General features: G+C 37.8%; 1 protein-coding gene and 1 long non-coding RNA gene across 2 annotated transcripts in view; one reads left to right on the top strand and one right to left on the bottom strand.

Moving 5' to 3' along the window:
• Positions 1-26,259, bottom strand: part of LOC121254627 (vacuolar fusion protein CCZ1 homolog B-like) — a 57,623-nt gene extending 31,364 nt beyond the window's left edge. Inside the window, exons 1-8 of the mRNA XM_041154751.1 lie at positions 25,934-26,259; positions 25,286-25,492; positions 24,886-24,979; positions 14,309-14,489; positions 13,954-14,063; positions 6,911-7,006; positions 6,270-6,728; positions 4,607-4,762 (exon numbers count right to left, since the gene is read on the bottom strand). Coding sequence (XP_041010685.1) covers positions 4,607-4,762; positions 6,270-6,728; positions 6,911-7,006; positions 13,954-14,063; positions 14,309-14,489; positions 24,886-24,979; positions 25,286-25,467 — 1,278 coding nt within the window. The 5' untranslated portion in view covers positions 25,468-25,492; positions 25,934-26,259. The remainder of the gene's footprint in view (positions 1-4,606; positions 4,763-6,269; positions 6,729-6,910; positions 7,007-13,953; positions 14,064-14,308; positions 14,490-24,885; positions 24,980-25,285; positions 25,493-25,933) is intronic.
• Positions 3,320-16,218, top strand: LOC121254629. Its single transcript, XR_005938677.1, has 3 exons — positions 3,320-3,330; positions 9,182-9,184; positions 16,071-16,218. It is a non-coding gene; the product is annotated as an uncharacterized LOC121254629 (long non-coding RNA).
• Positions 26,260-27,321: the final 1,062 nt, after the last annotated feature.

Here is a 27,321-nt window from a genome sequence, read left to right on the forward strand (position 1 = left end):
TATCTACATCGAGTCCTATTCTCTGGGACTTTGTCAATATGAGTATGCAGTTTCAATGTGATGGCCAGAAGCTTTCCTTAAAAGGTTTGACAGTATCTCAGCCAAATCTTATTGATGATGATGAGTCCTTTGAGACTTTTGGGGAAGGGAATTTTTCTATAGATAGTTGCTTGTAGCTCCATTGAACCTTCATCATTACAAGATGAACAAGTGAAGCACCTTTTGCAGCAGTATAAGGAAGTTTTTAATGAACGTACTGGATTGCCACCCAATAGGTCTCACGACCACAAGATTAATTTGAAAAATGAAACTTCTGCTATCAGTGTTAGGCCTTACAGATATCCATTTTATCAGAAAACAGAAATTGAAAAAATTGTAAATGAGCTCTTGAATTCTGGGGTTATTAGGCCAAGTCAGTCACCTTTCTCCTATCCTGTTTTGCTAGTCAGGAAGTCTGATGGCACATGGAGAATGTGCATCGATTATAGGGCCTTAAATGAAGCCACTAGTAAGGACAAATACCCCATTTTTGTTGTGGATGAGCTCTTGGATGAACTTTCAGGTTCGACCATTTTTTCTAAATTGGATCTTAGGGCAAGTTATCATCAGATACGTATGAGGGATGAGGATATTCATAAGATTGCATTCAGAACTCATGAAGGGCATTATGAATTTCTTGTAATGCCCTTTGGTCTCATTAATGCCCCTTCAACATTTCAAGGTCTCATGAATGAAGTTTTCAAGCCATTCCTTAGACAGTTTGTCATTGTTTTCTTTGATGACATACTAGTTTATAGCAGGGACATGTCATCTCATTTGGATCATCTCTCTACTATTTTGCAAACCTTACAGCACCATCAACTTTATGCTAAATAGTCGAAGTGTAAATTTGCATGTCAAGAAATAGAATATTTGGGCCATTTGATTTCAAAGGAAGGAGTGAAGGCAGACCCTAAAAAGTTGGGAGTCTTTGGTTACTTGGCCAATACCTAAAAACCTAAAGTCATTAAGGGGTTTTTTAGGCTTGACAGGTTACTATAGAAAATTCATTAGGGGCTATGGTCAGATTGCTGCCCCTTTGACTTCTTTGCTAAAAGAATATGCTTTTGTTTGGACAGATTCGGCTACTAAGTCTTTTAATGAGTTGAAAGTTGCTGTCACTAGCCCTCCTGTCCTTACATTGCCTGACTTCACCAAAGCATTTGTCATTGAATGTGATGCTTGTGCAACTGGTATAGGAGCAGTTTTGATGCAAGACCAAAGGCCCTTAGCCTTTTTCAGTCAAGCTTTGAAAGGAAAAAATTTTAACTCTTTCCACTTATGAAAAAGAGTTTCTAGCCTTAGTGCTAGCTGTTAAGAAATGGAGGCCATATCTTTTAGGAAGTGCTTTTGTGATCAAAGCTGATCACCATAGCCTTAAATATTTGCTTGAGCAAAAGATTGGCACTATTGCTCAACAAAGATGGCTTTCTAAGCTCCTTGGTTACGAGTTTACTATTGAGTATAAGCAAGGTGTGGAGAACAAGGAGGCTGATGCCTTGTCTCGTAGAGATCAGGTTGATGAGCTTGGAGAGTTGGCAGCCTTATCATTTCCTACACCAACATGGCTCTCAGAGTTGAAAGCAGCTTATGATGCAGATCAGGATGTGCACAAACTAATTACTGCATTGCAGTTTGATCCTACTTCTAATTCTTCATTCAAGCTAAGACATGGCATTTTGTTTAAGAAAGACAGAATTTATGTGCCTGACTCTCTCCCATTGAAGCAACAGATTTTGAATTACTTGCACTCTAGTCCTGCTGCTGGTCATTCTGGTTTCACAAATGTTTGCACAGAGCTAGAGTGGATTTTTATTGGCCTGGTCTCAAGCATGATGTCAAACAATTTATTTGTGAATGTGAAACTTGCCAAAGAAATAAGATCCAAAATCTCCTTCCAGCTGGGTTCTTACCGCCCTTACCTATTCCTGAGCAAATATGGACTGACCTCTCAATGGATTTTGTTAAGGGTTTGCCCATTTCTAAGGGATATTCTGTTATTATGGTTGTGGTGGACAGATTGTCAAAATATGCTCATTTTATGTCCTTGAAACATCCATTCGCAGCTGCTTAGGTGGCTTTACCATTCTTCAACAATGTTTTTAAACTGCATGGTTTACCTAAAACCATTGTTTTTTATCGTGGTTCAACATTTACCAGTTCATTTTGGAAGGAGCTTTTTAGATTGCAAGGGGTTAATCTTTCTTACTCTTCAGCCTATCACCCTCAAAGTGATGGCCAAACAGAAGTTGTAAACAAGTGCCTTGAACACTTTCTGAGGTCTTTTTCTGGTGATAAACCAAAGTTATGGGCAGATTGGCTTTCTTTGGCTGAGTGGTGGTATAATTCCACCTTTCATACTTCCACAAAGATGACTCCCTTTGAAGCTATTTATGGGACTCCTCCAATTAGGCTTCAAGCCTACATTCCTGGTTTAATTGCAAATCAGTCTGTGGACCAATTGTTGCAGACTCGAGAGCAAATTTTGGCAACACTTAAGTCCAATTTATCTCTTGCTCAAGATAAAATGAAGTATTATTATGACAAGCGCAGGACTGACAGAGAATTCTCAGTGGGGGATTGGGTTTATCTTAAACTTCAACCCTATAGGCAGCAAACTGTGGCAGTTAGGAGGAATCTTAAGCTTTCACCTCGCTATTTTGGGCCATTTCAAATGACTCACAGAATTGGCAAAGTGGCATATCGATTATGTTTGCCCTCAGATTCTCTCTTGCATCCTGTTTTTCATGTTTCTGTGTTGAAGAAAAAGATTGGAGACCAGCTCACACCTTTCTCTTCCCTACCTCCAGTTGACTTGCAAGGTGAGTTAAGGCCTCAACCTAAGAAAATTTTGGAGCACAGGAGTGTTAAGAGGGACAACAGAGCTGTGGTAGAAGTCCTCATCCAATGGGAAGGTGCTGGAGTAGAAGACTCCACATGGGAACCTTATTGGAAGCTTTAGCAACAATTTCCCCACCTTGTGGGCAAGGTGCTTTCAAGGGGGAGGGTGTGTTATGAGCAAGGTGCTAGAGTGGAAGGGTTGCAGCCTGCGTAGGGCTTATGGCAGTGGACAAGGTGTTCGTGGATGAGGGTGCTTCTGTGTGTTAAAGACAGAAAAGGAAGGTGTTAGTTGTTAGTTGTTAGTTGTATTTGAAGAATAGATATGGAACGATGTCGTATTGTATAGGATTAGTTACTAGTTTCGTTAGTAGAACGTTGTCGTTTAGCACTTTTCCTTCTTATTAATTGTAACGCAATCGTTTCTTACTTACTAAAAGTGTAAGGGACGTTGTTAAACACTGTCGTTTCATATGAATACTCAGTATAAATAAAGATGATTGGAGGGAAAAGCTCACAACCGAAAAGTATATTCAGCAACTCAATTCTTCTTCTCTCTTCTACCATTCTCTCTTCTTCTCGTATTCTTGGAGAGTGACTCTCTCGAAGTAGTCAGTTTGGGTCCATTACATACTCCCATGGAACTGAATGTCAAGCTTAGCAAAGAGGAGGGTGATTTACTTGCTGATCCCAATTTATACCAGAAGTTGGTGGGTAGTCTTGTCTATCTCACCATTACTAGACCAGACATTTCCTTTGCAGTACAGCAAGTCAATCAGTTTCTTCAGACCCCTCATCATCTTCATTTGGCTGCCATTCGTAGGATCATACGCTATGTTCAGGGCACTTCTGCCTGTGGCTTATTCTTTCTTGCAGGCAATTCTCCTCGCCTTACTGCAAGACAGAGTCTCTAAGTCATCTACAGAATCTGAGCACCGAGCAATGTCTCTTGCTTGTTCCGAAATTATTTGGCTTCAAGGTTTGCTTGCTAAGCTAGATTTTTCTGAGACTGATCCTATACCTCTACATGCTAATAATACGAGTGTTATTCAGATCACTTCCAATCCTGTCTATCATGAGGGCACGAAGCATATTGAAGTCGACTGTCACTCTATCTGTGAAGCATTTGAAGCTCATGTTATCACTCTTCCACATGTTTCCACTGAACTACAAATTGCTGATATCTTCACCAAAGCTCTCACTCGCCATCGACATTGCTTCTTAAGTAGCAAATTGATGCTTGTTGATCAACCCGCATCAATTTGAGGGGGGCTATCAACGGACAGCTTTGCTGTCCATAATCAATCTTCTTTCCTCCTATTCTTCTTTCCTTATTTTATCTTTACTTCCTTTACTTAGGCTTGTACAGTTAGCATATTGACAGAATATATAGTTTCCATATAAGGCTAGAATGCTAGAATCACTCGGCAATTAGTTTCTTCCCATGTATAGTTCTCTTGTAAAGTTTCTATATAATATACAGATCACTCAAAGGCCAATTGATTCAGCCATTTATACAAAACTTTGATCTATTTTGACACAATAGAGTGGTTTCATCCCAATCCAATAGCGATAAAAGAAATTGAACAAAAATCAGGTAAATTTGTTGCCCTTCCCAGCATTAGAAAACACTTGCAACAAATATATGGAAAAGAAAAAATAGAACTCATGTTATATAGAAGCAAGCAAGCATGCTGTCTCCAAACAAAGCAACACTAGGATGCTTTACCTTTGATAGGGTTGTAACCTTTCCTGGTGGAGAAGCTCTGGATACGTTTCTGTCAACATCTACAAGTAAATATCGATACCCACTAACATGATAAGCATTCTCACCACCCCATCCCTTTGAAAGTTTCTCTTCAACTTTTAGCATCTTCAGTGACGCCTGAAGCAAGAAAGAGTATAAGAATCAGCCAGTAGATACACATGCTTATTGACTCTGGATACAATATGTCGGTTAACCGAATTTTACAGTCTTTAAGCTGATAGAAAATTGGCCCAACATAGTATATTGAACCCCTCGACAAACTAAACACATACCCGCCCCCCAATACCTTTAACGAAAAATGTAAAGCGAGAATTCTGAACCAAATGAGCATAAGACTAAATAACCAATATATATTAAAAAAACAATATGATCAACATTGAGCAGGAGCTCCAGAATGAACATCTAACATCGAACTAATGAGAAAGGTCATTTATTCCATCTGAAATATTAGTAGGAGATGCATCCTTTATTTTGTCCTCACAGCATTTACTAACCTAATTATTAATTCTTACTCCATGGGAAAAGCAGAAGACTAACAAGGAAGAAATACTAATGACTAATGCTAACATTCAAGGCCGCACGCCAGGTAGAGCTATCACCCACATGCGAAGGAGATGCATTTCTGGTACTGGTATTCATAATCCTTTTAACCGTCATATTTTCATCATCCCTTGATGGGGCATCAAATGATTAGAGAACTATTTACTATTTCTTACTTATCTACTAACCATTTGATGTCACATTGGGGAATGATAAAAGGATGATGAATATCATTTTCACTATAAATATGCAGTGCAACCTCATACTTCAGTCTTGTCTTTACCCTTCTAGGATGTTGCAGTAAAGTATTATCAGGAGGCGAGGAGAAAATTCGGAAAACATAGAGCTTGATGCTTTCACTTTTCAAAACAAACACTCATTTTGAAAAGGCACAACTCCATGTTTAGTTTCACATTTTTCATTTCTTTATCCCCTTCTATTTTCTGCCTTATACTCAGTTACTCCCTCAATTGTGTCAATATATATGATTTGAATCCTCCCAAAACTATGATCAGAAACCTCTGAGGAAGTGACAACATTTAAATTCACCATCAAGAGTTAACAGCCATGGTCATTCTAGAAATATGCCAATGCTCAATGCCGTGCATCTACATCACACAGCTGAGTAATTCAGAATCATTCTTTCTTTGAGCCTGCATTGGAATGCTTAACATGCTTGCTTGAGTATTCATAATGCCATATAAGCGAGTAAAACTAATTAGATGATTGGATATATATTTGGATGTTACTAAATCCCCTAGAAGCCCTAATAGATAAGAGAAGAATGAATGTGATTGTTTGCACTTGCTCACCCTGCCCTATATAAACAAACAAAGGTCCAAAAGTCCAAGGTACAAAAGAAGAGACTGAAGGCTCTAAAAGGACACAGGAAATATTCTCACCAAACAAATTAAATATGTTTCAACAACAATGTGGGATACTTAAGTATAGATGGATCAGTCAGAGGGTGATGACCCCAATAAGTTAGGGCAATCATTAAGGTCATTAAACTGTTTCAAAAACCATAAAAGAGGGATCAAAATCGAGACAAAATTGTAACAATTAGAACAGATAGGGGACTAACATTTTCAAGAACTTGCTGCTTCACCAAAGAAACAAGTTGCTCCCCATTAAGAATGGAGGCAACAGGAACGACAAGGATTAAGGTAAGGCTCCTAAACTGGTAAGCACATAGATACATTCTCTCCCCTGTCTGTTGGAGCCAAATGGTTGGGGTGGCAGAAGTTGAACTACCAGCCTCTGCACTCCATATGTCAGTGACAAGAAAACCATCCTTGGCTTTGGACCACCTGTCTTGCTTTAAGGGCCTCACAACATGATAGTTGTTATCTCCACCATGGGAGGTATCCGGTAAACAATAATATTGGTCTGGAACAGAAGCTGAGGGGGCCAATGTATAGCCAGCAGCAACAGAAGATCCTGTACTTCCTTTGCGTAAATAGGACCAAGAACTTACTCCAGCGGAAAGTGTGCGTGGTGTCAACCTTAGAACAGCATACGTAAACAAGTTTATGGTGTCAACCTGACAAAATAGTTAATAATGAAGGATAGAGCGAGAAAAAAAATCCCTTCACCAAAATCTCCAGCAGAATTATGTTGACAGGAATTGGTTATTGATCCTGTCAATGTTATCAGTGAAATATATTGTATGTAATATAGGTATTCTAAAAGCATCAATATCAAATAGGACTTGAATATACATACAGGAGAGAGTGTAGTGGACACTAGCAGGTCCTGAAATAAAATCAGCGAGTAGCATGGTGAGCTTCCAGCACAAGATTCTAGCAGCCTGACAAGTGACTGCAAAACAAGATATAATTGTTACAAATAGGAGAACACAAAATTGAAAGAAATTCAATTTATAAAATTGCCATTTCACCATCACATTAACTTGAGTCCATTAAATATAAAAATAAATAATAAATAAATAACCTGGTAAATACGTAAGGCACTTTTTTAGGAAGATTTTGGTTGGTAGTTTATAGCTATAATGGACCTCAAGTTTAAACAAATATTTGAATGCAAATCTAAAAAAAAAAGAACCAAAAAATGATACATGAGATCAGCTAAAAATAATGTATGTTTTGCCTTAATTCAAATATGCTAGCTTTAGTTTATTTTTCCAGGTAAATGAAGGCTCAATCTTAGCATGTGGTACTCTGTTACACTCCTATAAATTGTTTTAAGAAAATGATAGTCTTCAAAGAATATATTAAACCAGAAGAATGGGATCTAGAGCATTTTAAGTAGCAGAACAAATTTTGAGTAAATTCATATTCAATGCTTTTGTTGTGAAATTGTTTTTATGAAAATTGTGGAAAGATGAGTGAACTAGAATCTAGATTTTAGGGTCTTAGACTTGTGATTTTGCCATGTTGCAAACTAGCTGCTGTGTTATTGTGATTTTCTGTTTTGCATGGAAAAATTTAAAAATTAGATTATTGTTCATTGAACATGCTGTTATGATTTTTTTGTGATGTTGTTTTGATGTAAATTGTGGAAAGATGAGTGAACTAGAATCTAGATTTTAGGGTCTTAGACTTGTGATTTTGCCATGTTGCAAACTAGCTGCTGTGTTATTGTGATTTTCTGTTTTGCATGGAAAAATTTAAAAATTAGATTATTGTTCATTGAACATGTTGTTATGATTTTTTTGTGATGTTGTTTTGATGTTGTTATGATTTTTTTGTACTGTTTGTCATGTTGCAAACTAGCTATTGTGTAGTTGTGGTTTTCTGTTTTGTTTTGTTTAGCCGCTCCTTTCTCGAACAGTATCTATAGCTCATATTTTGAAAGGTAAAACTTTCATGGGGCTATAAACCCCCACTGTTTTGTTTGTGTTTTGTAATTACTTTTGTCTTTCACGTGTTAGATGGATTATTCTTCATTAACTCAATTGATGCTGACTCAAACAAACCAATCATAAACTTGGAAGATGAAATGAGAGATACTCAAACATCAGGACCCTAGAGTGCCCTTACCTATAGTACTTGTCCACTTCCTAAGAAACGGAACAGGAAGGATCCGTCATTTGTTTGGAACCATTTTAAGAAGATGGAGGGTTGTCCAGTGGATGAGCCTAAGGCTAAGTGTAACTATTGTGGAAATATGTACACTTGCCACTCAAAGAGGAACATGACTTCAACCATGCAAAACCATTTGCATGCATGTCCCAAAAATCCTCATAAACGTGGGCCTTTGGATAGGTACCAAAAAACATCAACCCCTAGGGGTTGGCTCAAGTGATAAAGGCCTTGGTTTTAGTAGTATGCTCCCTCTATATCTAAGGTTCAAATCCTCTTGAGAGCAAACAATTCCTAGGGGTCATCAGATTAGGAGAACTTCCTCTTGAATTATCCGAGGTGCACTTGCAGAAAACTCCTTGCCTAGGGCCTGTACACCCCTAGGATTAGTTAGGGTTTTATTCTCGGAGGGTTTAAAAAGGTGTGTTGATCTCTTGAACCTCGAATTAAAGTGTCATGCCGCATCACGGTTGCAAGAGATTGTATGAATTTGTTTGCATTGGAAAAGAGAAAACTCAAAAAATTGTTTAAAGATGGTGGCATGAGGATTTCACTGACTACCGTTACATGGATATTAGTACAAAATCTTAGTTGTGTGTCTAACCACACATATCATTGATAGGGATTGGAAATTGCACAAAAAAGTCCTAAATTTTTTTTTTAATTCTTACGAGAGGCTTGTATATTGAGTTAAGATGAGATAAGTTGATATGAAAAGTGAAAGTTGAATAAAATATTGTTAGAATATTATTTTTTAATATTATTATTGTTTTGGAATTTGAAAAAGTTGAATTGTTTATTATATTTTGTATGGAAATTTGGAAAAGTTGTAATGATTAGATGAGATGAGTTGGGGGGACTTTTGTATCCAAATCGGGCCTTAATCAACGAGGGAAGACTATTTGAAGGTATGTTAAATTGCCTCGAATGATCTTGCAATTTAATATTTGAGAAGGTTTTTTTATAGGGAATGTGTGTGTGAGAACCGCATTCTATAAAGGTAGGAACTCCCCACATACGAGACTAAGAGACTCGTTGTCCTAGACACAAGAGAAAAACCTATCAAACAAACAAGGCGAGCAAAAGCATCAAGCGAGAAGTACTCAGGCAAGCGCACCCTAGGAGGGCAAAGGATCAGGAAAAGGGTGACTAATGAATGAAGTGCCATTTTTGGTGGGCAAAAGTAAGGCGACGAAAAGGATTCGAGTTCTATATCGGGTGAATAAAAGATGGGACAGGTGATGCATAAGGCGAGCAAATTTGAAAGCAAATGGAGGTATTCGGGTGAGTAACAATGCATGCGAGCAATAGGAATGCAACAGGGGAGCAACATGTAGCGCGGATGCATTTTGAGGCGAGCAACGGACAACGAGGTACAAAAATTGGGTGCCCTGGAAATAACATGGGATTGCTCAAAGAGTAATAGGTAACCTCGCAAATAGATCACATTCAAACGGCAATGTTTCTACAAGGAACATGCCTGGGAAAGAAAGGTCACAAGCTCAAATATGCTGACCAGACACAGCAACCTTCCACCATGTGGGCGACATTCACAAGCGGCAAACAACACTCCTCGTCTCTTTGGTTGAAATTCTAAGAAACACAAAGCATGTCCTTTTCGTCACTAACACACCCTCCATCCAACATACACCTGGGCAAAGGAGGACTCGCCGATTTACCAGCCAACCTACATGGAGAACTGTGAGACTCGTGATAGACTAAATGCTCGGTGCCATGCCTCAATAAACTCTTCCTTCAAACCTTGGGATTTCCGAAAAGCTTAAGAGAAACATTTTCTCTCTCTCTCTCTCTCCCTCTCTCTCTCTCTCTCTCTCTCTAAACCTCGAGTGAAGGCAAAAAATCTAACTTTGAAGGGAAAACTCGCACTTTCACGTTTTAGACTTCAGAATCTACAACGAACCAAGTGAGACCAACTCATCAACACGCATTTTAGTGAAAACTCACTACAAAGGTAGGTCCTTTCCTATGAGAACACTAGAAATGTCAGATAATGACTGTGAGTACACTAGGTTACAATCGCATCTTTTCCCCCCATACTTTCATGTCTTTTTTTTTCGCATGCATGATACTCTAGTATGATTTACTGGATTTCTTGTTAAAGGGTTGATATTATTTGGTAAAAAGTCCCAAATTTCCTATTTCAATATGCTTTTTCTAGGTGGGTGAGTGGATCAAGACCCCAAGCCGAGATGGGAAAATTTCTCGATGGAACTTCTCTGGTTATTCGGGAGAATTAAAGAATTGAGTGATGTCCCTTGGGTTGTTGTCGGGCAACAACAGGCTCAGACGAGATGGTAATGCTCCCAGGTCGAATCCGTGGCCTCTCAACTTGCGGAGGCTAGAAGATGCCATGGTCAAGAACAGGACAAGAAACCAAGTGTCGGTCGATACAAAATCGTACACGCAGTCGTTACCTGCGGTGCAGCGAAGGGAGCCAGGGTGTGCATACAGCCATATCATAGGGGAGACTATAGCCCACTCATTAATAAATGGATTTGGTTGGTAAGATGGATTTCATGTTGTTGAATTGGATTTCGAGTCGAGTGTTGATGGTTTTCATGTTGCTGATTATGTGATGCTTTGGGCATTGGGTGTTTGGAAATTATTATAGTGAATTATGTTTATTATATTTGCATGAAGGCTGCTGCCTCGATATGTATGTTCTTTCTTTTGTTTTACTTAAAATTCATTATTTCATATACATCACCATACCTTGCATTTATAGCTACTATTATGGGTTATAACTTACTAATATTTCCTCGAAATCTCACGTCTCACTACGGTTTTGCTTCTCGTAACCCTATGTTTTGATGCAGCTATAGAAAATGAGGTAGGATATAAGGAGGAGGCCTCAGCTAGTGCAACCTGAGGAATAGCTTTGGGGGTCTGTCCGTATTAAGATATTGAGATTTGTAATATTTACTTGATTTGGGCAATGAACAAGTTTGTAGTTTGTAATATTTTAACAATGGTGTGGATGTGACTTATGGATATTATTATTGTTTGGCAAGTTAAGTATCTCTGGTACTCATAATTCTAAATATGACATCTGTCAAACAAAGGTGTTTGCTCGTGTGGCGAGCAACCCGACATTGCGGCCTTTTGCCAAATCCCATGAGATGTTGTACTCATATTTTAAACTTTATTGTGAATTGAGAGTCCGAGGGAGTGTAATAATGCCATCACAATAGTTTGAAATGCAGTCAGATACATGCTCTCCTCTCTTGCAAGATTAGAGAAGTTTAAACGATGTGCAAAAAAAGAGAAAATTGATTGTAAAAAAATATTGTTTCTTGACGTACCAAATCGATGGAACTCAACATACATAATGTTGGAGGCAGCTGAGAAGTTTAATAAGGCTGTCAGGCAGATGGAGAGTGAGAATTACAATTTCCTCTCTTACTTTGTTGATGGACACACTTGGACTCCAAGGAGTGGGAGACAGGTTTGTAAGCTTTTTAAAAATGTTTTATGATGCGACTAGGATATTTTCTAAGTTTTTGTATGTCACGACCAACACTAGTTTTCAGATTTGTCAACTCCAAAAAGAGTTGATTCGGCTAAGCCAGAATGATAATTACTGTTTGATGAGCATGGCCACAAGCATGAGAATGAAATATGATAAATATTGGGGGTCATTAGGTAGGTTAAGTTTGTTGATGTTGATTGCAGTTGTGCTTGATCCACAAGTAAAGTTCGGGCTTCTTAGTTTCCACTTGAAAAACGTCATGATGAGACTCAAGCTGAAAAGTTGGTGTCGAGTGTGAGACAGCTATTAGTGGATTTGTATGGAGAGTATAATGTGGCATTCGGTTCTACCATGACTAGCCGAGAACATGAGCCCCCTCCGACATCTACAATCATAGATGATGGTAATGGCAATGCTGAGACATTATGGTACGATGAGTGTGATCAAGCATCATCCACCTTGGGATCTACTGTTGCCAAAAACAGAGGTGGATCAGTATTTATTAGATGGTTGTGAGGCCCGAAACCCTTTTTTTGACATGTTGATTTTGTGGAAAGTTAATGAGGCTAACTATCTTATACTTGCGAGGATTGCACAAAACTTGTTGATCATGACTGTTTCTACGGTTGCATCCAATTCAACATTTAGTACAGGAGGTCGTGTGCTTGATACTTTTTGGAGTTCATTGCCTCCAAGAAACGTTGAGGCCTTTAGTTGTCCATTGGTTGAAACATCTGTTGACTCCAATTGATATTCAAGAGTCCATGGATAATGTGGAGAGTTTCTTGGTAGAATCGGGTATTATTTTGACATTCATTCAATATCCATTTGTTTTTCTAATTTAATTTTAGTAGTTTTCATCATCAAAAGTCACTAATATTTGACGTTTAATTCTTATCTATGTTTCTATAGAAAGTTGAACACAGAATCAAATGTCATAATCATTGAAGAGTGAAGAATCAAGAATATTTATTTATCTTATGTTTTGTAATTGTAAAACATTTATTTTATTTTTATTTTTTTGATACATGGGGGATGGGGGATTCGATCCTTGGTTCTCTTAATGAGAAACCAAAGTGTTGCCAATTGATCCAAAGGTGCATTGGTGTTTAAGAAAATTTGGTTTGTATTTGTAATGTGTATTAGAAATCTAGTGAAGTTGTTTATATTTTTTTTTTTTTTTTTTTTTTTTTGTTACCTAGTATGTACTTACTATTTTTAATTTGTTATTTTGTTGTTAACCTAACATTAAAAGTATAGTTAAGAAATTAAAATGAAACTTAAATATTAAAAATGGCCTTTTTTATGACGGGGGAACCACACCACGGCAGAGCCCTTAGGACTCAACCATGGAACCTAAACCACTTGGGAGGCTAGCATAGAAACACACTACCATGGGATCAAACTGTGATTTAAGTGGGAGGCCATGCCAGTGGGTTTCTGGCCGCCCTTACATGTCCACCCTTACCACATGAGGGTAAAAATTAATCTAGACATAGAAGCTCTCCACATTACCCACAGTTCGGTTTTTCAGGCCTGCCTCTTGTTAGGAAATACGCGATTCTATTCAATTAATAATTATAACAGATCACAAAATCCACTACTGCAAATCAAAGTCTCTTGTCCAACAAAGCACCCATATGTTTGATGATGAACAAAGCACTCGTATGAAAATCATTCAACAACAGACAAAAATCTGCCTTAAAAACATGTCAAACAAATAAACATCTAAATACAGCTAAGCAACCCACATGGCAGAAAACAAATATTCATGAGAGAGTATTAGAGCATTCCCAATGGGTTATGCATTTTGCATCTATATGTAACATAACTAAGCAATCGTCAAAACTGTCTCCATCAGATTATGCAAAGGAAATGTCAAATGCTTTTTCTATTACAGTACTAATACCAATGTAGATTGACACTATTCATCAATGCATAATTTTTTTTTTATAAATTTCTCTCTCTACCTCTCTTTTCTTCTTCTTCTTCCTTTCATCCATATATCTCTGTCATTTATCTCTCTCTATACTGTCATTTGTTTATATCTTCAATGAAATAGGGAGAAATTTGGATAAGCTGTTGGATGGTGTTCTAGAAAAATGGTTGGTTAAAATAGAAAAAAGAGGTTTTGGTTAGCTACTTCAGGTAGAAAGGGAAATTAATGTAAAGTCTTAGTGAACATAGTTTTTGAAAGACGTACAACTAATGAACATAATTTTTTAAAGACGTACCTGAACTTCAATTGCAGCCTCCCTACTTACAGTCAGCATCTGCACAGTTCCACGCTCCTTTAAACAGTCACGGAATGATGGTAACAGGAGTTTCTTGCCAAAAAGGAAATCTGCCTCAAAGAGAAAAATTACAAGGTATGAGATACAGCAACCTTAGCATTACGTAGGTAGAACAAATCCAGTGGAGACAGCATTTGATACAGCAACTTCAGCATTACCCCAGCAGCAATTATCCAATGGAGACCACTTTTGACAGGCTGACAATTTAGTGACTCACCATGAAATAGTTTTAACTATAGACAAAAGAAATTTAGATTTAGGTAATTTAGCAGCATATAAGTGCTTGATGATGTACCTCTCAGATAATCCATCATAAAGGGGTGCAGATGAGCTCGAATTAATCCTCCAGCAGGTTCTTTCTCAAGCAATGCTCGTATGGATCCATGAAACATTAGGAAAAGGGAATGAACTTCCTTAAGAACCTTTTGTAATGCAGCAATACGCCATATAGCTTCTGACTCATTTTTCTCCACCATCTTCAAAACAGAACAGAATTTAGAACTAATTTCTAGAAACTTCAATAAGCTTACAAGTGACGGCATTTGAACATCATGTGATCAAAATCTAAACATTGATCAAGATTTCAATTTTTTTAGATAAATCGCTTTGGATCAAGAACATTTCAGAAAGTTGTATAGTGTGATATATATTGAGCTCTATATGTTATCATAAACACGGACAAACATATAAACTAGAGTGTGTGTGCATGTGTATGATGAGTGAGAGAAGTGAGATTCTTTTTCTTATTGGCATTGGGTGTCTGGAACAATATCCCAACTAATCAAAGGGGTGCATAGGCCCTCGGCATGTTTCCAACAAGTGCACCTTGAGTAATTCAAGGAAAAATTCTCCCAATCCGATGACCCCTACAAATTGCTTGCACCCAAGGGTTCGAACTTAGATATGGAGGAAGCATACCAGTAGGACCAAGGCTCTTACCACTTGAGCCAACTCCTAGGGGTATATGAGTGAGAGCAATGATTCTACCACACAATCTCATTCATTCCCTCAAAGGGACAAGGATAGAAGGAAATTTTTCATGCTATGAAGCAAAATCCAGACACAATGTACAGAGGAAAGATGTCACAAGCATACAAACAATGAAACTTACCAGGCTATCACAATATCATGAAGGGAACTCAAGCCCTAATATCTCATATGTGATTATGCTATACTAGATATTGGTTTCAAAGTCACAAAGTTGTAATAGCCAAATGAGGGCCCAAGTCACATCTAGGCTTATACTCTAAAAGGACTAATCAAAATAACAATTAGAGTCCCATTGAATTATTATATAGCATAACTTCTCCATCTAGGCGATGTGGAATCCCATTCACCACCCTCCTATACTCAATCCGTGTTATTACAATCCCCCTTAAATCTTTGACATCCTCTATCACAACCTAGATTGTATTCAAGGGGTAAAATAGGAATTTCGTAATTGTGTTCGTTATTATTGTTATTACTATTTTTGTAAGACTACCTTATGGGCTTTAAAGAAGTACTAGAAAAGTAGCTTGGTGCATTGAATTAAGGTGTAACATGGCCCAGTCTATGTTCAAGGCCTAATCCATTTCCCAATAGGAATAGCCAGTAGAATCTAAGAAAAATGAGAAATCCTTGTTGTATAATGACTCCTTTTGACCAATCAAATTTGACACCACCTAATTTATAGGGATAAAGCCTAAAGTTTAGGGCAACATTTCCTAAAATAGCATTGCCAGATTTTTCCTAGAAGATTTAGAAGTTGTTTAAAAGTGTCGTAGAAAAAATCAATTCCTACTAGGAGTAGGAGTGCCACTCTGCTGCCAACCCTCTTTTTTAGGTATAAATACAAGATTTTAGGACCCTTTTTCTTTAAGACTAGCTGTCAAACTCTAGGAGCTCAAAATCTTTTGACTTAAAAACCATATTTTTGTCAGCCTTGAGGTTTCCCAACAAAACCTAACCTTTTTCTGATAAAAAGGACCATAAACCGTATTATTTCACCCCAGCCACAATCCCCCTTACTGCTGCCCCTTTGGTCATTTAGGTGAGTTTTCTTCAAGTTTTCTTAGGCCCAGTTTGGATTCAAGAATCACTCAAACTCATCTCATCTCATCATTACAACTTTCCCAAATTTCCATACAAAATATAATAAACAATTCAACTTTTTCAAATCTCAAAACAATAATTATATTAAAAAATAATATTCTAACAACATTTTATTCAACTCATCTAAAACTATCTCAACTCATCTCATCTCACTATCCAAATTGCACCTTAGTTTATCAAAGTTAAAGTTTAGATCTCTAATAACCTTCTAATAGATTTCTACATCTTCATTGAATGATTTTGTCATGAAAATCAGTGCAAGATCTATTATTTCATGCCAAATTCATCAACTCAAATCCCAAATAGCGATTAGAACTCTATTTTTTCTCTAGTAAGGCATGGTAAAAAAAAAAAAAACATGCACACATGAAATTCTTAAGTGTGTACACAGCACATAGTATGGCTCGATAGGAAAATTCATGGCATCTTAGGAGAGTAATTACATGATAAAGGTGTTGCCGTGTATTTGACGGCACTACAACACCTGGAAAAGCTGATTCTAGGGTCTTCACTTAGTCAAAACACTACACAACTTGAATCCTAGGTGATTGTAGGGTCTTGACTTGGTCAGTGCAAGATTTAATCTTTCATGATAAATTCATTAAGAACTCAAATCCCAAATAGCCACTAGAACTCTATTTTTTCTCCTCTAGTAAGGCATGATAACGATAAAAAGCATGCGCACATGAAATTCTAACTACACACACAGCACACAGTATGGCTCGATGGGAAAGTGCATGGCATCTTAGGAGAGAATTACATGACAAAGCTGCAGCCATGTATTTGACAGCACTACAATCACCTTGAGGGTCTTACTTAGTCAAAACATAACACAAATTTAATCCTAGGCCCAAACACTTATAAGATACTTTTCCTACAAGCCCAAACACCTCAAGTATAACTTAAACATAGGGATTTTACGGAGAATACCCTTGCTTCCAGTGGCTAGAAATTCCAGCAAACAGCTACAAGGGTTGGGCTGACTTTAGGAACCTTGGAGCCTACCAGTATGGCTGTCATTGAGGCCATTTTATGACCTTCACAGCAACCTAAGAGCCTTAGTAAGGGTTTCTTTTGAGTATTCTGAGACCTAGATTTTAGACCACATGGGAACAACCTTCATTGCATGACTTAGGATTAGAATCACACCTTGTATGCGCTGTTTAAGCATTTCAGTGAAAAGAGACAGAATTGTTTTGTACTTATAAAAAAAAGAAATAGAGCTGCTTTGCTATTGAAAGGGTCCGTAGAGGAGCAGAAGTCAATTTTACCCCTTAGTCTTGAAAACAACATTAAGTAAAGTTTGTATCGGTACTCAGATGGTATTGCATTGTTGTCAATGATATCTATATATGGCAGTAAATATATATGGCTGTAAATAGTAGTAGTTGTATATATGTGTATAGGCGCCAACTTAAGTTTTATTTCCTTTCTTGTATTGCTTTATTCTTTCCTATTTTACAGATGATTAGCAGGCTGTAATTAGGGCTTGGCAGTTTATATAATATACGGAAACTCTCATTTGAGAGGTATTCAAGCAAACTTGACAATTGTATGATTGATTACGTTGCTAAGTAACGTTCTTACTAGTTTTGTGAAGCCAAGAGCAGTAAGTAAATATAACCACCTTTGTATACTTTTCTAAAGTGTGTAAGCAAACATTATCATGTCTTTTAGCTCTCTAGTACAAATGCAATGCTCTTTTTCTGAAATGTTGTGTTTTAAGTCGTGTAATGTAAAGTTTGTTCTCTACTAGCCCATTTGATGAATGCAAGAAAGGAATATAAAAGGAAAGAAAAGGAAAGGATTACATTGTTGTGTAGTGTTTGATGACCGACAACAGAAAACTGATGACTGATGTCAAGGCAGATGGCAACGCCAAGAATGACTCACTTCAGTTCACCTAGGATCTTTAAGATTGCCAACCCAAGCACCTAGGGCGTAATCGTGTGCAATGAGGATTGCATGGATAATATGTATGCAAGATGTTATAGTTATGAAAGTCAATTAAAAAAGAAAACTTGTTTAATTTAACGTGATATTTAATGTGTGATGTATTGCTTACAGAGCATTCGACTTACTATTTGTTTTCTTTTGCTTTAACCTTCCCAAGTGACGAAGAGTTCAACGATAGGTCTACAAGCCAGGAGTAGCTCATAGAGAATGAGGACAATGTCAATGGACAGCAAAGCTTTCCTTAATTTACGTTTTCCTTCTTCTATTCTTCTTTCCTTATTTCAACTTTCCTTAATTTACTTAGGCTTGTACAATTAGCATATTGACAGAGTATAGTTTCCATATAGGGCTAGACTGCTAGAATCATTCGTAGATTATTTTCTTTCCGTGTACAGTTATCTTGTAAAGTTGATATATATACAGATCACTCAAAGGCCAGAATTCATTCGGCCATTCAAACAATTTTGACATCGTATCAAGAATAGGTTCCTAACTACTGTGCCTCCTTCGATTTTTTTTTCTCGGGCTTGTGGGTTTCTTAGTTTCGACGCCTTCTGTGGTGAGTCCGACGTGAATTCCTCATCTTCTCATAATTGTGTTTCTTCGACTAGGTGTTCTCTTAGTTTTGGCGCCTTCTGTTGTGAGTCCAACGTGAATTCCTCACCTTCCCGGAATTGTGTTTCTTCGATTGGGTGTTCTTGGCACTTACGTGCCTTCGTGACTGTCACCGTAAGCTTCGTCTAGGTGTTCTTGGCACTTCTATGCATTCGTGACTGTCGCAACACCCTTGGGTGGGATTCTCGGCTTCTTCTGGTTGTTCTCAGCACGTCAGTGCCTTTGTGGTTGTCGCAACAGCTATCTCGGTCTTATTTTGGCTTCTCTGTGTAGTTGTGGCTCTCGGACTCTACTGAAAAGTGTTTCATACCTCTTGCTTCATCTCTCAAACACATCCAAGGTTCTTATCTCAATTTATTTTGGTCTTCTGGAATTAATTTTTTTTTTTTTTTTTTGCTTTGTCTCAGGATTTATTTATTTGCAATGAACTCTACCCCTGTTTGTGTCAAGTTTATGGGCAAAAAGTAATCTACGTGGGCTTTTCAATTTGAACTTTTTCTCAAGGGAAAAGATCTTTGGGGCCATATTGATGGCATGGATTGTGCACCTCATCCTGATAAATATGAGGATTCAGGGCAGGTTTGGAGGGTGGGATGAGACACAAAATTCTCATCTCATCTCATCTCATTATTACACATTTTTCAAATCCTCATACAAAATATAATAAACAATTCAACTTTTTCAAATCTCAATTCACCTTTTTCAAATCTCAAAATAATAATAATATTAAAACACAATACTTTAAACTTTCAAACAAAACACAAAATTCTCATCTCACCTCCCAAACCTACCCTCAATGTCTTCTTCTTCATGGGCTGTACTTGATGCTCGGATCATGTCTTGGCTTCTTGGTTTGGTGGAGCCACATATTGTCACCAACTTGCGGGCTCATCGCTCCGCTCAATCCATGTGGAATTACTTGAACAAGATTTATCATCAAGATAATGATGCTCATCGCTTTCAATTAGAACATGCAATTGCCATGTTTCAACATGGTAGTCTTTCTATCCAAGACTACCACTCGGCATTTCTAACTCTTTGGCATGAATATACTGATTTGGTTACAGTGGATGTTCCTGTTGCCACTCTTTCAACTATTCAGAATCTTCACGAGACTAGCCGTCATGATCAATTTCTTATGAAACTATGCCTGGAATATGAATCTGTTCGCTCCTCTCTACTAAACAGATCTCTTGTTCCCTCCCTTGATATTTATTTTGGTGAGTTACTTCGCGAAGAACAACGTCTTAGTACTCAAGCTATTATGGAGCAATCTCATGGCAATTCAGGGACGACAATTGTGGCTTATGCTGCCCAAGAACGAGGACCACCTATGAATTCTAAAACCTTGCAGTGTTTCTGCTGCAATGAATATGGGCATATTGCTGCCAATTGTCCTAAGAAATACTGATTTTATTGCAAGAAGAAGGGTCACATTATAAAAGAATGTCGTATTCGCCCCAGAATCTTCAGGCCCAAGCGTTTCAAACTTTTGTTATTACCCCTCCAACAGCGACTTCTGCAGCAAATGACTCTTCTTCAGGTGCTTCCTCTGTTCCTGCATCTCTTACAGCGACTTCTGCAGCACATGACTCTTCTTCAGGTGCTTCCTCTATTCCTGCATCTCTTGCAGCGACTTACTGCACACCATAAATGGTGCAACAGATGCAAATTACAGCATTATCAGCAATGGGGTTTCAAGGTAACAATTCTACTAAACTCTGATACGTGGACTCGGGGGTCTCTAATCACATGACGAATAATCTCACTGCTCTATGTCATGTTCGACCCTACGCTGGTCATTCTGCTATTCAGACTGCCAATGGCAGTTCTTTGCCAATAGCTACTGTCGAAGATGCCTCTTCTAAGTTTACTGATATGTTTCTGGCTCCTCAGCTTTTCACGAATCTTATTTTTGTTGGTCAATTAGTTGATAACAATTGTACTGTTAATTTTTCCAGTGATGGTTGTGTTGTGCAAGACCAGGTAACGAGGGAGCCGATCGCAAAGGGACCTAAAGTGGGGCGCTTGTTTCCACTACTTTTGCCTATTCCAGCACTTTCTCCAGTTTCTTCTATTAGGTCTTTTGCTTGTAATAATGTTCCAAATCTTAGTATGGTGTGGCATCGTCGTTTAGGCAACCCCAATACTCAGATCGTATCTCATGTATTGCACTCTAGTTTTCTTGGTAATAAAGAACATTCTTCTTTATCGCTTGAGTGTGATGCCAGCAAACTTGGTAAAAGCAAAACTATTCCCTTTCCTTTGCATGCTAGTAGAGCTTCTCACTGCTTTGATCTTATCCATAGTGATGTTTAGGGACCTTCCCCGGTTAGGTCACATGAAAAATTTAAATATTATGTTGACTTTCATTGATGATCATAGCGGATTTACTAGGGTCTATTTTCTTCGCTCTAAATCTAAGGTTTTTCGTACTTTCACTAAGTTTTTAGCATATGTTGACAATCAATTTTCTACTTCTATTAAGACATTACGCACAGATTCTGGTGATGAATATTTGTCTACTGAGTTTCAGACATTCTTGGCTTCTAAAGGTATTATTCATCAATGATCATGTCCCGCTACTCAACAATAGAATGGAGTAGCCGAACGCAAAAATCGTCATCTCCTAGATGTGGTACGTACTCTCTTGTTAGAATATTTTGTCTCATCCATGTTCTGGGTTGAGGCTCTGAAAGTTACTACTCACTTGATTAATCGTTTACCTTCCCAAGTCTTACACATGGAGTCTCCCTATGTCCGCTTGTTTGCTAAGCAACCTAGTTACAATAATCTCCATACCATTGGTTGTGTATGTTTTGTTCATTTACCTCCTCATGAGTGACAAATTATCTGCTCAATCTATTAGATGTGTATTTTTGGGATATAATGTGTCTCAAAAGTGATTTGTTTGCTATGATCCTACATTACATCGTACACGCATTTCTAGGAATGTTATTTTCTTTGAAAATCAATATTTCTTTCATGTGTCCTCTATGCCTTCCCATTCTACTGTGGTTCTCCCCTCCCTTGAGTAGCAGTTCTCAGATCTTCATCAAGTCAGCTCTCAGTTTAAACTAGGTATTATGTATACGAGACGCTCCCGGCCACAGTCTCTTCCAGTGGCTCACCCGATATCTGATCCTACCACGCTCCAGAATCAGTCAGTTGCAGCACCAACAGAGGCTTTGGTATGTCGCTCTCCACTAGTGTCTGTACATCCGGATAGGTATGGATTTTTTTCTTCCAGTTCTAACCATTCTATTTCAGCTCTTACTGCTGCATTGTCCAATTTTGATATTCTCACATGCTACTCCCACACTGTCAAGCATGACTGTTGGCGACAAGCTATGCAGGAAGAAATTGCCTCTCTAGAGGCCAATCACACATGGGACATTGAGCCTTGTCCTCCCACCATTGTTCCTCTGGGTTGCAAATGGGTTTACTCAGTCAAGATTCAATCTAATGGAAGTTTGGATCGTTACAAAGCTTGGCTTGTTGCACTTGGGAATAATCAAGAATATGGTGTCAATTATGAAGAGACCTTTGCACCTATGGCTAAGATGACTATTGTTCGTACTATCCTCGCTCTTACTGCTTCAAATAATTGGCAATTACATAAGATGGATGTCAAAAATGCTTTTCTTCATGGGGATCTTAAAGAGTGTATTTATATGAAGCCCCCTCCGGGATTGTTTTCTTCTGCGACTTCACACGTGTAAGGTTCATCGCTCCCTCTATGGTCTCAAACAAACTCCGAGGGCCTGGTTTAATAAATTTCGAAATACTGTATTACAATTTTCCTTCCATCAAAGCAAATATGACACTTCCTTGTTTCTACAGAAATCAGACCTAGGTATTATTGTTCTTTTGGTTTATGTTGATGATATTGTGATCACTGGTTCTGATTCTGCTTTACATGGTTAGCTCAAGACTCATCTCTTCGAGTCCTTTTATATGAAAGATCTTGGATCTCTCACATATTTTCTTGGCCTTGAGGTGCATCATAGTCCATCTGGTATTTCCCTCAACCAACAGAAGTATGCTAGTGACCTGGTGGCTACAGCCAGTCTGTAGGAGGCCGCCTCTGTTGATACTCCCATGGAATTGAATATCAAGTTTCGCAAGGAAGAGGATGACTTACTTGCTAATACAAGTTTATACCGGAATTTGGTGGGTAGTCTTGTCTATCTCACCATTACTAGACCAGACATTTCCTTTGCAATACAGCAAGTTAGTCAATTTCTTCAGACTCCTCGTCATCTACATTTGGCTGCTGTTCGTAGGATCATACGTTATGTTCAAGGCACTTCTGCCTGTGGCTTACTCTTTCCTGCAAGCAATTCTCATCGTCTTATTACTTATAGCAACACTGATTGGGCTGGTTGTGCGGATACACGTCGCTCCATCACTGGTTGGTATGTGTTCTTAGGTGGATGATGCATAGATCTCCTGGAAGAGTAAGAAGCAAGATAGAGTCTCTAAGTCATCTACAGAATCTTGAGTACCGGACGATGTCTCTTGCTTATTCTAAAATTATTTGGCTTCAAGGTTTGTTTGCTAAGCTAGATTTTTCTAAGACCGATCCTACACCTCTACATGCTAATAATATGAGTGCTATTCAGATCACGGCCAATCCTGTCTATCATGAGCGCACGAAGCATATTGAAGTCGATTGTCACTCTATCTGTGAAGCATTTGAAGCTCGTGTTATCACTCTTCCACATGTTTCCACTGAACTATAAATTGCTGATATCTTCACCAAAGCTCTCACTCACCATCGACATTGCTTCTTAAGTAGCAAATTGATGCTTGTCAATCAACCCGCATCAACTTGAGGGGAGCTGTCAATGGACAGCAAAGCTTTCCTTAATTTACGCTTTACTTCTTCTATTCTTCTTTCCTTATTTCAACTTTCCTTAATTTACTTAGGCTTGTACAGTTAGCATATTGACAGAGTATAGTTTCCATATAGGGCTAGACTGCTAGAATCATTCGTAGATTATTTTCTCTCCATGTACAGTTATCTTGTAAAGTTGATGTATAATATACAGATCACTCAAAGGTCAGAATTCATTCGGCCATTCACACAATTTTGACAGACAAGACTAGATTTAGTTTTACTATGAGTGAGTTTCTTTTTGATATTTCATGGAAACATGTGACTTTATGGCTTTGAAGTAACACTGCTACAAGGGAATTTCATTATTGAGATTCAGAATTTTTTAATGTTTATAGAATCCTATTGTACCTGGCTCATTGAATTTTTCAAGTTATTCGCATTCCTAACCCTAGAGGAAAGGGGTGTTACATCTTGATCAAGCCAAACCATCATAGCTTGCATGGCTCAACTCCCACACATCTGGTTGGGATTGATTTGGACACGGTTTGTAACATCCCAATTTCATAAAGCCATGCTACTTTTCCACTTAAAATTTTAAATAGTCATTTGCAGCGGAATTTTTTAAAAGAAATAACTATTTTTTTTCAATTGCTAGAGCATTAATTACATAGATTAATACAATGTATAGAAGAAATACCAAAGTCATCAAATACAAAAGCATCCACATATTAAAACTCAGGAAAGAGCTAGCACATATTTGCTATAACTCCAAAAAGAGAACTCAATTTGAAGTTTCCCTAGAAACACTTATCAAGCCTATTTTTACCTAATAAATAGCCAATGAGGAACTTATCACCTATGACTACTTTTATAACTCACCAATTCTATGTGAGTTATTCTTTTTTTCCAATATGGGTTTGGGGTATTACAAACGCAGAGACAATAGAACATATGGAGGAAAAAATAAAAAATTCTATGGAGGAAAAATTATAGTATCCTTAAGGTAACTACTGCCCAGTTTTTCATAACTCGCAATAAATTCTAACATGTATCAATTTCAAAGGCTTATATTTGAGTGCAAAACCATAAAAAAGTATGATACTTTGAATTGATTCTGTAATGTGAAGGACCAGTCTACAGTTTAGGATGCAAGTCATTCAAATGCAAGGAAGCAAAGCAACACCATAACAGATCTGCCGATGAGCAAAGGACGTATTGCCATCAATGAATTTTTGGACCGGTAAAGTAAAATGCCTCCATCAATATGTGATCACAGCAGTTTTTTATCTAACCATTTAGAAATTTAATAGCTCATTAAGGAGAAAAAAGAGCAGAATAAATAGAAGACAACAGATGTAGCTTACCATAACCATCCAGATATCTGGTTCTGCCTCATAAAACACATGAGAGTGCCTCTCTGCTTCTATGACCTCGCAAGCAGCCTCGGGAGAGAAAATTCTGTATAACAGAAATGTCATAAATCTAAATCAACAGTAATAATAGAAAGTGCAAACATATCAATAATTTTAGGGTGTGACAAAATGTCAAATTACTTCGTTTTTATTTTTAGTACGGTTTCAAGACAAACATACAAGAGCAGAAGCCTTTCCTCCCCTTAAAAAAGTTCTCTTACCATTATAATTGTTGAAAGACGCTCCAATAAAAAATTTTATTTACACCTCTTCGTTGAAAAAATCAAAGTGTCCCATTAAGTTGTGGTATAAAGAGGAGAACAACAGACATTGCACCCACATAAATACTAACCTTGTAAACGTGATAAGCCCTTCACTAAGCCCTATTACTGAAAGCTGAATTGAAAAGGGCAAGTCAGCAGGAAAGAAAAATAATATCTTGTCCAGCTCCTGCCCTTCTTGTTGTCCCCTTCTTAAATCAAATATGCAAAGTTTTATGGCTTCGGTGGCAGTACTAGCTGATGACAGTCCCATTCTTTCCTCCACAATTGATCAAAACCTTGACGGGGCGAAAGAAGAAAGGGCAAAGTGAGAGAGAGAGAGAGAGAGAGCACAATAAACAGATTAAAAAAAAATCATAAACCAAAAAATTACATTGTAACCGTACTAGCAAGCTACAGCTTCACAATCAAGCATAATTTCGGCAAATGTTTATCAATCTCGTCCAAAATCAAACTCGAAAAAATGATGACCAAGATAATCTACATCAATATTATTCAGCCAAACTTAGTTTCTAACTTCTCTATTTAAAAAATAAAAATAATGAAATAGGCCAACGTTCATTGGTCCTCACTCTGGATAAATTCTTCCAGATTATCCACCATTATTGAGATTTTAGAACAGAGTAATAAAGAACTTTTGAACTCGACAAGGAAGATCAATTCATTCAAGTAAACACTGCGTCTCATCATAGATATCTTAAATGAATATTGAAAATTACCACAAATATGGGTGCTCACTGGTCGGGGTGTCGGTTTCAGATTTTGCAGAGAAGGACCGGAATCCCAATTCCGAATCTACTCACTCGTATAGATAAGAATTCCAATTTCAGAAACTGATGAATTCATGCAACACATAGAGACAAACCCTATTTTCGCTCCTGTATTACGTTGGCATTGCAGTGGGAATTTGATCCGGCGGAAGAAGTTTCTGAAACTAGGAATGGTAGGTAGCTAGGTTGCGGGACCCAAGAGAAGACCAGAGACTACCGGTGCTTATTTTGAACAGTTGGACGGCACGGTGATCAATTACAGAGCAGTCAGTGGGCCCAGCGTAATATCTGAGGGTAATGATATAGGGCAATGATATTGGCATGAACCTTTAGTCTCTAATAGCATCCCATTTAACTCCCTATATGAGATCTATCCCTATAATTTAAAGATAAATTTAGAATTTTAAAAAAAAAATTCATCTCCAATGGATTTTTTATTTTGCTGTTTACATTTACAAGTTCTACAGTCGTTCCCCATTGCATTCAGAGGCCTTCCGTCCCGCGCCTTCTTCTCTCTCGGCTCCAACCACTCCCTCGAAACACCAACGATCGCAGCCCCTCTCCATCGGTAGATTTTGTAAGTTTTGATTTTGGTTTTTTCAAAATTTTGTGAGTTTGATTTCGCAACACCAAATTTCGCCCCCTTCTCCCTCATTTTCGAAATTTTTTTTCTACAAATCATATCTCTCTTCTTCTCTGTTTCTCTCTTCCCCTTTTTGCTTCCTCTCGGGGCCATGGTCAAGGTAAGTATGCGATGAAGAGCCTACAATTTGGTACTCTACGTTAGTGATCTCTTCGTTGTTTGGCTGCCGAGAATGTTTCAGTACTTGCAGATTGATTCAATTTTTTTTTTTTTTTTGTCACTCTCGTTTAGTCATTCTCATTTTGGGCTTTGTTTGAGGAAACCGGTTATCATTTTAACCTTGCGTTGCCATTGATTTGTCTGTATTTTGGTTGGCTGTGTTGAGTGTTTGGCTGCTGAGAAAGTGATGATGTTTCGTAATTTTTTTTTTTTTAAATTACTCTGTATTGATTTTTTTTCTTTCACTTTCTATGAGATGTGAATTTCAGACTTATGTGGTTGTGAAATTTGTTTTGTGTTGCGGTGGAAGCTGATATTTCCAATTTTGTTGATGTTTTTTCACTGATGTTTGGTTGCTGTGAAAATCAAGTTATATTTATTGAATTAAAATTGTGTTTTATGTTGTGCTTGTGTGGGATCGTTTTGATTTTGCTCTCATTTTCCTTCATGAGCTGTTTGCTTACTGTGGAAATCTCCAGTTGCAGAAAGAAGAAGAAACTGAATATGGGACCTATTGTTTTCGAATTATCTCTTT

This window comes from Juglans microcarpa x Juglans regia, chromosome 3D (assembly GCF_004785595.1).
Source record: "Juglans microcarpa x Juglans regia isolate MS1-56 chromosome 3D, Jm3101_v1.0, whole genome shotgun sequence".
Classification (NCBI taxonomy): Eukaryota; Viridiplantae; Streptophyta; class Magnoliopsida; order Fagales; family Juglandaceae; genus Juglans; species Juglans microcarpa x Juglans regia.